Raw genomic sequence first — 15258 nt, forward strand, 5'->3', positions numbered from 1 at the left:
TCCTGCCTCAGGTAAATGCAGATCTCTAATGCCAATTTCCTAATTAGTACACAGTTCATCGCAGGTGGTCTCATCCCATAGAATTTTCTCTGGTCTCCTTCCTAGCAAGTGTAGTTTGCTGTCATCGCTTGGTTGTCATTAATCTAATTATCCCTTTGAGCTATTTCTACTGTTTTAGGCCTTGAATTTGCAAAATGGTCTTTAATCATCTTGAATATGGGGTAGAAGAAGGGGAATCCTGGGGGCTTCTACAGCATTCCAGAGCTAGGCATGCAAAGAAGTCCTAATGTTAAGAGAGATGGTACAGTTTAGAATCACGGATCCTAAAGCTGGAAGAGATGATGTGGTCCAGTCTCTTCTGGACCAGGCAGCTAAGGCATCATTAGCTCCATTTCAAAGATGAGAGGACTGAGGCTTGGGGGCTTAAATGAAGTGTCCAGAGTCATAAGGCTAGTGTCAGAGCTTAATTTAATTATTCAGGAGAAGAAGGAATGGGGTGACACCTTTTTTCACAGAATAGAAACCTGTACCTTGTTTGGACAGAACTTCATGTCTATTAGGACTGTTTGTTATTCTGAAAGAGAATGACATAGCCTATTCTTGTGTAGTGCCAATTTTCAAAATTAGCAAGGAAGCCATCACTTGTCTTACATGTGTCAGTGTAGTCAGAACAGCAATAGGAAAAATGTCATAAATGCATATTCTAAATATACACACAGTGCTCAGGAGGGGTGACATTGGTTCATATTTAAACCACTCCTGTGTCGCAGTATCTGAGGGTTCACTCTGAGCTCAGATCTCCAGGCTGTGTTCCAAAGATGCTAATTTCTTACAGTGTCTTGCTCTAGCCAGATGTAGGACAGCTTTTGGTTATTTACTTATTCATACCATGAGGTCTGAATGTGCCATGCTCATGCCCTCTCCCAACACAGTTTAGCTCCCAGCCCGTCTGCTCCCAGCCAGTGATGTAAATGTACCAGCTGCTTCCCAGGAACCAGTCCGCATCCTGCAGGAGGGGCTGGTCCCTTTCCCAGGCATCAGTCTGCTTGTTCTCAGCCTAAGCCCTCTTGCCAACCATGGTGGGTCCCTCCATTCTCACATGTCCTCGTCTGACAATCAGAGAGCATAATCCTCTTACAGGCCCATGATTGATTAGCGTGGCTTAATCTAAAGGCTCTAAGTCAGATTCGTTATGATCTACTGATTGTGGGGATATGGCAAGGTTTGTTTAAAGGGGCTTGGCTGGTCTGGGTTCCTGCAGCTGACAGAGAGAAGGTGGCCAGGAAGAAAGCAGCACACTGCTCGGAAAATGAAGGCGCTTCTGCTGCTGGTCTTGCCTTGGCTCAGTCCTGCTAACTACATTGACAATGTGGGCAACCTGCACTTCCTGTATTCAGAACTGTGAGTCGCCTCTCTAACTGCCTGTGTGTGTTTGTGTGCCAGTTATGTTGGGGGTGGGACCTAACCTGAGGTAGCTGGCTGGGTGGTATATCTGTTTAGAGGAATAAATCCTGCATACACTAGATGGACTTGGACAAAATGCCCTGCCAGCAGTTCAGAGCAGCATGCTTAGCTGTTTGTGACTTAACAACAAAAAAAAATCTTCCTGGATGTGGTGCTCTCTCAACAAGGCATTTTTTTTTCCTGCTTCGGTGCCAATGCTGCCTTTTTTTTTTTTTTTTGTAGTCTGCTTTTTCTCAATAGATGCATCTTCTCTTCCTTCCATAAATAGAACGAAAGAGCAGTTAAGAATCGAGCTTGCATGCACAGATCTGCAGCCTCTATTGGGTATTTCTAATTGCAAGCAGACATTGTCCGCTTATTGAAACAATCAGTCTCCATACCTGAAAACAGGTAGGGTATCAGTAAAGAGAAAAGATAACCCTATGTATATTTTAAAAATCCTTTTTATTTTTATTTTTGATAATTTTTAAACCTACGGAAAACAGAACCATGTCATGAGCACCTTACTCCTATCACCTTGATTTAATGCTTAACATTTTGTCACGTTTACTTCATGTATTTTATTTTTTGCTGAAATGGTCTGAAGTCAATTTTAGCTATCATGACATTTCACCCACCCCTAGAAGCTTAACCGTGCATCTCTAAATAATAAAGACATTTTCCTACATGACCCATGTCCATTTTATGAGAGGAAATGATTCATGACCTCAGCCTCTAAAGTGATAGTTTTCTGGTTCCTTTTGTTAGTAAGCTTTGAAAGAAGATTGCAGACTTATGTGAATGGCTTCTAGCAATCACATAAAAAGTGTTGCTGTGTGTGCCTCAGTGTTTGGAACATTTTCAAAAATTTATTCCTTCTTACCAGACAGGTAAAAATAGCAAGAGTTGGCTTGTGTGTAAATTAGAGTCAGTGGGCAAATGAAAACAGGGACTCTAAAAAGAGTTCATAGAACCCAGATTAGAAAAGCTTGGCTGGTCATATTTAGATAGTGATACCACCCATGACTATGGGTGGATAGTCAGTGCCTCTTTTGTAATTAGCTAGACTAGCCAATTTGTCTAGCATAGTAGATGCTCAATAAATGCTTGATAAATAGAGCTAGGTCCTTGGAGGCAGATCATTCATTTTGGGGAATCCACATTTCAGGATTATCTGGTCCTAACATATTGGAATGCAATCCCAGTCCACCTTAGGTAAGAAGGCTCAAAGAGAAAGTGTCTGGCTTGAACCTGAACTGTGAGCATCTCTGGGAAAATGGTGACATTGTAGAAGCTTTCCTAGAAAAACATACAATGGCAGAGACAATTGGGATTATGAAAAGGCTCCTTCCTTACTCTTGATGGATGCCGAGGGCGTGGTCTGTGAATCCAGGGCCCTAGCATTCCTCCCTGTCCCTCCACCCCCATCTATTATCCTTGACAGTTGCTATAATAGTTTCCTAGGGCTGCTGTCACAATTACCAAAAGTCGGGTGTCTGAAAACAACAGACATTTATTCTCTCACCGTTTTGGAGGGCAGAAGCTTGAAATCAAGGTGTCAGCAATCAAGGTGTCAACTCTGCTCCCTATGAAGGCTATAGGATTGAATCCTTCCTGCATCCTTCCAGTTTCTAGTGGCTGCAGGTGTTCCTTGGTTGGTGGCTACATTACTCCAATCTCTGCCTTCATCTGCACAGTGGCCTTCTACTCTGTGTCCTCTTCAATTCTGTTTATGTCTTTTCCTCTTATAAGGATACTTGACATTGGAGGTAGGGCCCACTTGGATACTCCAGGATAATCTTATCTTGAGATCCTTAATTTAATTGCATTTGTAAGACCTTTTTTCCAAACAAGGTCACATTCATAGGTTCTGAGAGGACATGACTGTTGGGGGGGTAACATTCAACCTACTTTAGTTGCTATTGAGGAGTCCTTTCATTTAGTTACTTTCAGATTTATAGCCTCATTGAAAAAAAAACTCTTCACACTGGTCTAATTTTCTTTCTGTAAGTGCATGAATCAAAGGCAACTTTTCTGTTGAATAACTGAGTGGACATAAGCAGGCTGTTCTTTCCAAAATGTAAAGCAGTTCAGAAATCATGATGACAGTACAGGGTATTGCCAGTAAGTATAATGCTTGCCAAATTATTTAACAGAACTTTCTTAGAAGCTTCCAATTGCTGGGGATGCATTATGAGAGAATTCTGTGCAGTCGTTACCTGATGCTACTGGTGAAAATTAACTGTTCAGTGACTTAATGACACGTTTCAGGTACTGTGGCATGCTGTAAGGAATACAGGCACTAAAGAATTAAGTGGGGTACCCACCCTCTAGGAGTTGACAATCTAATGAAGACGAAATTTATACAATCAAGAAATGTAGGCAGTGATCCAAGGCAGAAGGGGATAAGTCTTTTAAAAGTCGAGTAGGTACTAAGTTAAGAGGAGGTAGAGATTGTTCACTTCAGTGAAATTGGTCTGAGAAAGCTTCTGGAGAAGTTGGGGGTTTGAGCTGAATCTTGTCAAACAGGGATGAATCAGGCAGAATAGGGGAGGAAAGAAAGCTGAATAGCACTGGCAAAAGGATTGAGGGGTAGCTGTGGTGGTCACCAAAACTTGAACAACAATGTAGAGTAGTTAATGGGACCACTGGGCCAGCTTAGCACCCTTGGTAGCAGGGGTGATAGAGGGGTGGCTGCATGTCCCTAAGATGAAGAGACACTTCTCTTACCTACCATGGGCTAGTGGGATCTTGAAGAGTTTGGTGGATTTGCCAGGCTTCCTCCACCCCTTGTCTGAGCTTTGGATCCCGCCCTAGTGTGAAGCTTGCCCTATGGCCCTTGTGCTTGCAAATGCGGAGACTCTCCTAGATCTTTCTTCCTCTCTCATGCCAAGGTGCTCTCTGAGTTCTGTTCCCTCGGGGCCCGGTTAGAACACTAGAGCTAATCCAGTTAAGTGGATTCAAGTTTAGCATGTGGCCCAGGTTTCTCAAACTCAAATGTCTACAGGAGCCAGGCAGGAATTATTTAAAAATGAGAATCATTCAGGTACTAGTATATGATGAAAGGAGGTTGTTGGCCTATGGCCAACTGCAGAAAATATGTGAATATAAATATAAATATAAATATATATGCAAGGGGTCTTCAAAAACTTCACAGAAAAATAGAATAAAAAGATACTATAAACCTTTTCACAAACTTCTTAAAGACCCTTTGTGTATACACACACACACACACACACACACACACACACACACATATATATATAGCCCGAGGCATTCAAATTCAATTTAAAAAAAAAACAAAAAAACACAGTGTCCAACCCAGCAGATCACTTCTGCATGCCTAATTTGGCTTTGAGGGCCCATAGTTTATGACTCAGGGCAGCTCCTTTTTTAAACATGTTTATTGCCACTTGTTGATGTGGCCCATAGAAGAGTGAACTTCACAGAAGCAGCCTGAAACCAGAGTATTGGGTGTGGAGTTCCAATCGATAGATTAGGGAGCGGGGAGTTTAGGATGCACTCAGAGTCTGCAAAGAGCATGCCGTAAGGATAAAGGGCAATGCCTTCTCCCCATGGGCCCTCACCCCCAGGCTCCCACTAGCTCTCTTTCTGAATTTCCTAGATCCTAAAGAGAATCTAGGAAATAAACTTTGTCTCATGGAAGGGAGCATGGAAAAACCTTTCTACTCTTTCTGGGCCTATTTACAGCCCCACACGTGAGGAGACTTGTAAGTGAAGACCATAAAACGGCATGGGTTCTGAGGACTACCTACATCAGAATTGGGGGCTGGGTTTGTTTTTAAAGTGCAGGTTCTTGGGCTCAGTGTTAGTCCATTTTCTGTTCCCTATAACAGAATACCTGAAACTGGGTAATTTTTTAAAGAAGGGAAATTTATTTCTTACAGTTTTGGAGGCTGGGAAGTCCAAGGTCCAGGGGGCACATCTGGTGAGGGCCTTCTTGGGGACTTTCTAGAGTCCAGTGGCAATGCAGTGTGTCACATTGCCAGGACTGAGCAAGAGTGCCTGGAGACGAAAGTCAAATCCCTGACCTCTTCCTTTCCTTTCCTCACTTTGTCCAGCAATGTGAAGAGCAACCAACCAGCATCATTATATTCTTTGGTTTTCCACAGACACTCAAAAGTATCATGTATAGAGTCACTAAATCCCTTGCTCTTCCAAGTGGTGAATCAGGAGTATCAAATTCATTTATTTGGCATATCTTTGCAAACAGTTCACACCATGGACTATCAGTGCTCTCTTGCTCTCCTTATAAAGCCACCAGTTTACTCCTTGAGAACTTGTTACACCATTAACTCATTAATCCATGAATGGATTAAACCATTCAGGAGGGCACAGTCCTCATGATTCCATCACCTCTTAAAGGTCCCACCTTTCAGATAACATAGTTGGATTTCTCACCCTCTTAATACTTACAATGGGAATTAAGTTTCAACATGAGATTTGTGGGGACATTCAAACTACAGCAGGCCCCAAATCAACCCTACTAAAATGAAAACTTTTGAGGGTGGGGCCCATCTATGTTTATTTTTAAGCTCCCCAGGTGATTCTCGTGGGCACTACAATTTGAGAACTCTTAGGTGCAGCTGGGATGTCAGCTCACCCTGACTTTCCCATTGAAGGTCATCACCCATCCCTCTGTGCCTCTGTCTATGCTGTGCTCTGTTGGGAGCTTTCATGTCTTTCCACTCTGCTGGTGAGTTCTTAGGAGAGCTTGCAAGATATTAATGTCTATATGCCCAGCTTCTGCACAGTTCAGTACAGAATTAAGTTGAACTGAATTAAACAAATTTGCTTCATATCTTGGCCACTTCCTAAACATTACAAACTGTGATGAAGGAGACGCTGGTTTGGTTTTCAATGGGGAAGGAATGTTGATCTTGCTCCTAACGATGCAAGCCAGCCTCATCTCGGATGTTTCAGAATGCAGCACTGTACTTGAGTAACTGAGTTACCATTGCCCTGGTCAGTGATCTCCTGCAGCTTCAGTAACATTTCTTTAAATGTATAGTTTAGCAAAAATCTCAAGGAAAATACCTTAGGGCTTGGTGGGGTGGTGCAAGTCCTGGAGATGAGTTTTACTATTCGTACACCCAACCTTCAAAAGCCATTTCCAGAAAATTGAAAAGTTTTGTCATCTTTCCTCCAACTTTAAAATTTCTGGTTCGTATCATCCTTGAAAATACTTTTCACTTTTGTGTCATATTCTGGTGGATGTTGTGACCTGCCCATGCCCATGGCATAGAGTCTGAATGAGCTTTGAGTGGACGCACAGTAAGTCGGGGTCTTTCTTTTCAGAGTAAGGAACTGTGTCCCTAAAACAAAGGACAGTTGTCAACAAGACAGCCAGGCATGGCCACTGGAGGATAACAAGTTCTGGAAACTAGGACTGCCGCTATAGCTGTGAGACTTCTCAGGAAGTCAGGAAATGCTGGCTCTCTTTCTAGCTTAGAGTTAGAAAAACATTTCTGGTTTGTAAGTGGAATCCCTATGAACAGTATTTATGCCAGAATCTGGAGAGAGAAATTACTCTTTATTCCCTGACCCCTGTAGAGATAGTGGTTCTGAGTGGGGACTGCTTATTCCCACTGGAGTTTTTGTACTTTGGAAATTAAAATGAGCAATTCCAATTTTGCAGTTTGAATCATTTAGGGCTATGGAAGGATAAGGTCTCCTAGAGAATTGCCAAGAGTAACAGAAGTTATGAGGCGGCCCTGTGTGTGTCCTTCCTGTGAAGTGGGGTAGGCCCCAGGAATCAGAGATGCAGAACACCCACCAAGTGTCTTAGGACTAAGGACTCCAGCCACCTACCACTTCCCTACAAGAACTTACTCAACCCGACCTGCTAAACATGTCTCTGACGAATTGCACTGCCTTCATGCAACAAGGACGTTCACTTTTGTACTCACAGGCCGGAGAGAGCCTTTAATCAAACCCAGCTGGGCATTCTAGGCTTTCAAGTGAGAAAATGGTTTGCCTTAGTTTTGTATATCACTAATCAAAACCCAGTGCAGCTCCCCAGTGTGCCCTTCTCCAGGTCAAGCCTGGCTAGCAACACTGGCCTTGGTAGCTCCTCTTCCTCCCAGCTGCCTTGGGCCAGCCTTGGGCCAGGCATCGGGCCATGAACTGCATAACCTGAGGAAGCATCTTTTTCAAAGCTTTGTACTGGTGGAGATCACACAGGAAGGCAGGGATTATTGCAGTGGGATTCTTTCTCGTGTGAGGAAGGGGGAGCGGATGAGTGAGAAAAATGCAGCGAGATCACCTCAGCGTCCGTTCCCCTCACTTCATTTTCACTGTGTTAACTACGCCCAACACTTGCGAAGTTCACACCCACAGGCTGAGCTTTATGGATTTGCCAGTAAATGTTTTCCGAATTGAGTCTCAAAGGATTTGTTTTTTCTCATCAAAATCAAAAAGAAAAAAAATACTGCCGATCCCTGGATTTTTCTCATCATAAATTTTGAGCATATGAAGTTGAGTTTGGATTAGGACCTGGAAGGAAGGAAGTATAGTTTACAGAGGAAATGGGATGAGGTGGAGAAACCTGTTTCAGCAGGAACAAGGTCCAGTCTCAGGCGGCAAAGCCAGGGCCCATGTGGGTTCAATGACTCTCTTCATGTCTTTTGAAGCATTTCAGTTCGGCACATGTCTAACAGGACATTTTTCCTTAAATTTTTAGACTTCTGTATTTCGAAGGAAATTGAAGCTGCATGTTCCTGATTCATTTACACTGAACTCATCAGAATGCTGCTTTGCAATAATTCTTTGATGTCCAAAGAGCATTGTGTCCTCTTTCATGGTCTTATTTTTTTCTCCTTGAGAATCAGCAAGTCCTCTTTTGTCAACAGTAAAGCAACTCCAATTCCAATCTTTCTAGTCTGAAATATTCTCCCTAGGAGAACTTCCACTCTAGCAAAACCCAGCAGTTTCAAAATACCACTCCAATTTAAGGGAATTATGTTGGCCTTTCTAGCCAGAAAGATAAGAGGCCAAGATGGGATTTCCTTAAAAGTCTCACTGATTGATGGCTTCATGTTTGGTTGATTTGTTTTCTTCTTCATTTTAACTTGTTGTAATAGAAAATTTCAAACAATACAAAAGTATAATGAACCTCCCTGCACCTTTTATCCATCCTCAACAATGATCAATTCATGGCCAATCTTGTTTTATCTGTATCTCCTTGAATTGTTTTGAAGCAAATCTCAGACATCATGTCATTTCATCTGCAAATATTTCAGTATTTATCTCTAAAGGATAGATTCTTAAGAAATGTGACCACAACACTAGTATCACAGCAAAGACAAGTCACCATAATTCCTTTATATCAGATATTCCATTTGTTCAGATGTTCCTTATTGTCTCATAATTTTTCTTTTTACAATGTGTTTGAATCATGAGCAAAATAAGATCTACACATCACAAGTGGCTGCCATATCTCCTAAGTCTCTCTCTCCTTCCTTCTTCACACTCCACTGACGATGCAGAATTCTTGAGGTACATTTTGACGAATATGACTTTGACAAACTCCACATACTGGGCTTGTAACTGAGAAAGAGGGAAAAATAAGACAATGTTTTTAGTTTACTAAGTTAAGGGAAATATAAAGAAAGAAAGATTCAAAACATTAAACATTGATGTCTGTATGAATTTAAATGCAGTTCTTACCAATATGAGTGTTTATGATGACCTTGTCACCCAGAAGCTTTATGGGAGGAACTTAAGGACAATGGGGAAGTATCTTCTCCCTAGGGTGACAGTCTCCCAGCTTTTTTGATCACAGACATTTGTCCATGTGCCTGTCCTATGTATCGTTATCTGTGTACAAGTTATACACAGGTACTACTGTGTTAATGTATCCATTACAGAACATGCACAAAAACATTTTTAAAGGATAAGAAAAAATGATGCACAAGAGTTCTGTTGCGGTCTGCCCACATGCCTCCCAGACCATCGCCACATTGGAGACCACTGCTTGAAGAACAGGCTCTCACGACCTGTTGGCATTAGAACACAACCTCTTCCAAGTCAGTGGAGGAAAATTTCTCACTGCTGGTCTGTCGGATTGGTCTTGGAAGGAATGGGGCAGGAAATGGCCCACTTCTGCAGGCCAAGTAAAACTAGTGGGCCAAAGAAGCAGACATTCTTTTCTCTTAGTCATATTGCCTTTTTTTTAACCATCACTCTTCCTTCGGTGTGCCCATGCGGGCCCCACTGTCTTCCAGCTTCCTCTGAGGCCTCTCTTCCCTCAGCCATGCCTGTTTTCAAATACACCAAGAATGGGGCTGAGGAAGATTCAGGTTTGTTTAGAATTTGATGAATCCTCTTTCTTAAAAAGAAGATGAAATCATGAATTCACTGTCGGCAGGTCCTCTGTTGGGTTCTTGAGAGGGCGCACACATGCCAGGAATCGTGAACCATGATCATCAGCCTGACAGCGACCCTGTTTCCTGCGTGAGCTCTGAAGTACCAACTTCGCCTTTCTTTCTTTCAGACTCCCCTTTCTCTTATTCTCTTATATATCCCTGTGAAATACAGCTCTGGGAGCTCTGGTGCCCTTCTCAGCCCACTTCTCCCATGTTTAATTCTTGCACACCCAGAACCAGAATTCTTCCTGATTGCCCCATGAGCTTAGACAAACAAGGAAGCTTCTCTAAGCTTTTCTCACCTAAAAATGGTATAATACCTACCTCTCAGGTTATTGTGAGTATTGAATAAGATCATGTAAAACATTTATTACAGTGCACAGTATGTAGGAAACCTTTAAATTGTGGATTTTATTATTAGTGATAGCAGTAGTTATAAGAACATATTTCATCAATCCCAAGACATACTTCTTAATATCTCTGAAAGCAGGTGCATCTTACAATGGATAACATCATACAAAGAAAATTGGCAGTGTTTTTTTTATTGGAGATTTGTAACATAACAGTTCATCTTACAGTAGATGGAGTCTTTGATTTGATGAAATTTGGTAATGACTCAACCTCATCTGCTGTGAGCATAGGTGGACTGAGATTAAGCAAAGTGAAATTGCTGCAACCTTGCAGTCCCTTCCTCCTGCGGTCACTGAAGGTGGGTAAGTGACTTGCCTGAGCTGAGAAAAAGATGGCTGGCATCTCAGGGTGGAGTCTGTGGGGAGAGGACTGAGCCATTGACCAGTGGATGAGAGCCATGCCTCCCACGCAGCTCTGCCTCCATGAGTTGATCCTTCTTTACCACACCTGCCTTTCTCTTTGGACTCTCAACGCCCCCACCTCTCCTCCCTGGGAGGCATTCCTCATCTGTTTCCTTTTTCTTGTTACATCGTTTTTCCTTTCCTTTTCCTTCCTCTCCTCCCTGGGAGGCATTCCTCATCTGTTTCCTTTTTCTTGTTACATCGTTTTTCCTTTCCTTTTCCTTCCTCTCCTCCCTGGGAGGCATTCCTCATCTGTTTCCTTTTTCTTGTTACATCGACACCTCAGCTCCTACTTCCTTCCTCTTTCCTATCCATCTTCCCCCTCCCCCAACTTGAAGAGGAAAACTGACACCAGCACGTAGTTTGGCTGGTGGAGTCTGTGGCCCAGAACCATGGTTTTTTAGAGCCTTAAGGAGATGTTGGAGGTTATCTAGTCCAAACCTCCCATTTTATAGATGGAGAAACTGAGGCATAATAATTTACGCAAATGACTCAACCCTGCCGGTAATAAGCCATGTGACCTTGAGCAAGTCATGGCATTTTTTGGAACCAATGATAATGCATTTATTATTTTGCAAAATGTATCCTCAGGAAGCAATAAAACTGGAGCTAGTTGTTAAAATTTTAAACTGCCAGCTTCAGGCAAAGCGATGACATAAATGTGATACAACGAAGCAAGTCACCATGCATGTCACCCATTATGGACTGAGTGTCCTCTGATGGAGTCTGACCACCTGGGCATGTTCAGATAATGGCGTCATGGGACTTCCATGATCAATTTTGTACAAATGCAGCCTGGAGCTATTTGACAATAATAGCTTTACATTTGAATATGGCATTCCAAGGGCATTCAAGTAACTCTAGAGGTTTCATATACAGAGGATGGCAGCAAAGAGGCAGGAAAGTGTCCAGCCGTGAAACACTGTCAGCTTGTAGTGATTAAAAATGTGACCTCTGAAGTCACTTAGGTCTGAGTTCAAATTCTGGCTCATCACTTACTAGCTGTGTAACCTTGGATAGATTAATTAACCTCAGCTAAACCTCAAGTTTCTCATCCGTAAATCAGAGCTCTTAATGATAGTACCTACCTCATGGGTGTAAGAATTAAATATAACACACGTGAAGCACTTATAGACACCTGGACCATTATATGTGCACTATAAACATTAGCCGTGGTGATAAGTAAATGACCTCATTTGAACTGCGTAGCAAAGGGCAGTAAATCCCCATCTTACTGATGAGTAAACTAAGATTTAGTGAGGGTAAAGAAGCTCCCATAGGCGATCTAGCCAACCTGGAACACAGGTATCCTGATCCCAGGACCCAGGCTTTGTTGCCGTGGAGACGGTGTTGCTGGGGTGTGTGTCAGGTTGCTCTAGCCCGTATAAATGAAGGTTGGCAGACTGATATGGATTCTGAACCAGAAAAGTAATTTCTTTATAGATTAAACTGTTCTGGGTAGAATATTTGTGTGGTTTCTCTGGCCAGTTAATATTATGCTGAAGACCATGCTTTCTAGCCAGTACAACCATTTTTCCACTCAAGTAGGAATAAGAGGGCAGAGTACAAGAGGTCCCAAAGACATTCTTTAAAGTGGTCAGCCAAAAACATTTTTGGCTTCATGGGCTAATTGATGATAGATTAAAGAAAACCGAAGGGACCCTGTTGCAGATGCATCTGGAATAACCCTTCCCTCTAGATGTTGCTGCAGTTTTTATAGAAAAAGCATCTGGGCACCATCAAAAATATATATACATAAAGACCCTCCTTCCCTTGATACAAACCCTTTACATGTCTGAGATTTCCTCGGGGACGTGCAGGTTGAGCAGCATTATGACCACGAGTGTGGACTCCAGAGCCACACAGACTCTAGTGTATGTCTTTGGACAATTGCCTTAATTTCTGTAAGTTATGGTGATCATAGTATCAGCCTCACGGCATTACTGTGAGCTCTAAATGAACTCATGCATAGGCGGCCCCCGTACAATGCCCGGCACACAGGCTATTGATCAATATTAGTTAGCTGGTTACGTTTCTATATTTGCTCCTCTACAAGTCAACTTCTTTCTCCTCTCCCTGAACACTTTTTAGAAAAGATACCTTTGTAGTACTGGGCAGTGGTGCCTGTGTTTTATTACTCAAGGGTCTTCTCTAAGGTGCCCATCTTTTGGCCTCCTTGGGTTCTACTCAGGACAGCAGCTCAACCTCATCGGGGAACTGTAATTCCTTTAACATCGCAAAAGAATTATCAAACACTTCAGAGGTTCTGATTCTCCATAAAATGCCCCCAGACACTTCTCTACTTCAGAGAATTAAAAGTCCAATGACAACTAGACAGGAGTGGTGTCTGGGGCTCAGAATTAGGACAGGTGGGGTGAAGCAGACTAAGAAAAACAGTGTTCTCTGTAACCCAGGCATCATTTCTTCAATTACCAGAAATGTAGCCAGTGTGAGTTTTTTAAATCCCCCATTCCGTTACTTAGTGTTGTTTAAAGAGAGCATCAGGATGACTGATTTTTCACTTTTTATTTGGTTTCTTTGGACATAGTCTCTCTCTCTCCTTTTGCATTCTTGGTGTGATTGACCAAGGGTTGGATTGAGGCATGTTGATCCTAGAAGTGTCCAGTGATTTGATTTTCCTTCACATTCTTTATTTAACATTTGTTTAGCATTTAGCAAAGGCAGAGAATTTCTATTAATAAACACACTGCTTTACAGAAACAGATTGACTGTTTTGCCCAGTGGAAGTAAACTAATGTTCTGAAAAAAATCCAGCAAGACATTTCCTACTTCTTGGAAGTTCTTACCCTCTCTGTTCAGTGTCTTGTTTTATATGTTTGATTTTCTAAAGTAGGCAACCTCCTGGTGGATGAATCGTTTACACTTAGGTAGTAAAAAGAAAGCACTAGTTCTTGGGAAGCGTATAATTTACTAACAAATATTTATCAAATGCCTATGAAATATCAGGCATTTCTACGCGCTCATATTATTGTGCAGTAAGCTCGTATTCCAGTGAGGAGGCAATAAACAGACAAACTTATAGTACATCAGATGGAAATGAATGTTGTGAAGTGAATAAACTGGGGTAAAGAGATGCCGATTTGCATATGAAGGCCTCCCTGAGAAAGGGCATTTGAGCCAAGGCCAGAGGAATGAGGGAGGGAGCGGTGAGGGCATCTGATGTCAGGATGAGCCAATAAACAGGGCAGTCGGGCATATGAAGGCCTCCCTGAGAAAGGGCATTTGAGCCAAGGCCAGAGGAATGAGGGAGGGAGTGGTGAGGGCATCTGATGTCAGGATGAGCCAATAAACAGGGCAGTCGAGACAATCTGACTCCTAAGTCCACGTCTGGACAGTGGAAATGGTGATTCCTGCAGCACAGGACTCCTGTGGGAAGCGAATGAGAGCCACAGGAGAGGTGCCTGCACCTAGGCAGGCTGTGCGTGTTACTTCCTCCTACTTCTGCCTGCTTTCACCTTGGCTGGACTGTTCCTGAAGGAGAAGGGGGGAAGGGATTTTTACCTGGTTAAACATTGCTCTGGGTCATGTGCTCTGAAGATAAATATGAATGAAATCGCACATGCCAGCAGACTCCCTCCCCATCCTACCCGCTTTTTGTGCTCAGTGTGAATTTATGTTTAATTCTCTCATCCCTAATTTGTGCTGCTTTCTAAATTTCTCCATCCTGTTCATATCTGTGTTTTCCATGAATTTTCTCTCTCTAGTTGCACATGTGTCTGTGTCTAACATAGTTTATTTTTTTCCCTTCTTTCTTCTGCGGCATCTCCACCTGAGTGTCATCCATAACTTTTGTGACACTTGCTCCTAGGTCATCTGTCAGGGTGTTGATTCAGATCGATGTGATGGCAGAATTTTCTCTCTCTAGTTGCACATGTGTCTGTGTCTAACATAGTTTATTTTTTTCCCTTCTGTCTTCTGCGGCATCTCCACCTGAGTGTCATCCATAACTTTTGTGACACTTGCTCCTAGGTCATCTGTCAGGGTGTTGATTCAGATCGATGTGATGGCGGACTGTTAAGATATCCTCTGAAACACCTTCCCACGACTGGGTTTAATACCACTTTTGTTGTGATTTCTGTCCGTTTTCAGCACCCCTTTGAATCTTTGAAAATAAAATCTTTCTAGTAGTGAAAATAAAATCTTTCCCCAAATACAGCATGTTCAGCTCAATCCTCCTCCCCTTTCCGAAATCCCTTCATATTTTTAATGACAAGAACAGCATTTTAGCATTAAGATAATCTCAAAAACTTGTCTGTAGTCATTTAAATGCAAATTGCTCTTTGTTTATTGATCTCTGGGTTTCTGAAGCTTTTGAATTTTACTGCCCTAATATCTATTCCACAATTTTTTAAGCTAACAGTTGCACATATCATACACTAATAGGATGTTTTTCACTACCCTTTCCTTCTATTTTCTTTCTACATCACTATCACATGTTGTTGGTCTTTTTCCAATTTTCTGACATCCCTCCGAGTGCAAGGTAATTTTTCAGAAATAATCATTCATTTTTACTGCACCATTGTTCAGTAAGCATATTAGTCAAATTGTTTTACTCCCTAGGGCCTTGTGTCCTCTGGAGCAGGTGATTTATGCGT

At 42.3% G+C, this 15258-nt stretch overlaps 1 protein-coding gene across 1 annotated transcript in view; it reads left to right on the forward strand.

Moving 5' to 3' along the window:
- The first annotated feature begins 1001 nt into the window (after window positions 1-1001).
- The window catches only part of LNX1 (ligand of numb-protein X 1, E3 ubiquitin protein ligase), an 87744-nt gene continuing 73487 nt past the window's right edge, over window positions 1002-15258 (forward strand). Inside the window, exon 1 of the mRNA XM_008572886.1 lies at window positions 1002-1401. Within this exon, the coding sequence (XP_008571108.1) occupies window positions 1310-1401 (92 nt within the window). The 5' untranslated portion in view covers window positions 1002-1309. The remainder of the gene's footprint in view (window positions 1402-15258) is intronic.

Source organism: Galeopterus variegatus, unplaced genomic scaffold (genome assembly GCF_000696425.1).
Source record: "Galeopterus variegatus unplaced genomic scaffold, G_variegatus-3.0.2 Scaffold846, whole genome shotgun sequence".
NCBI classification, from domain to species: Eukaryota; Metazoa; Chordata; class Mammalia; order Dermoptera; family Cynocephalidae; genus Galeopterus; species Galeopterus variegatus.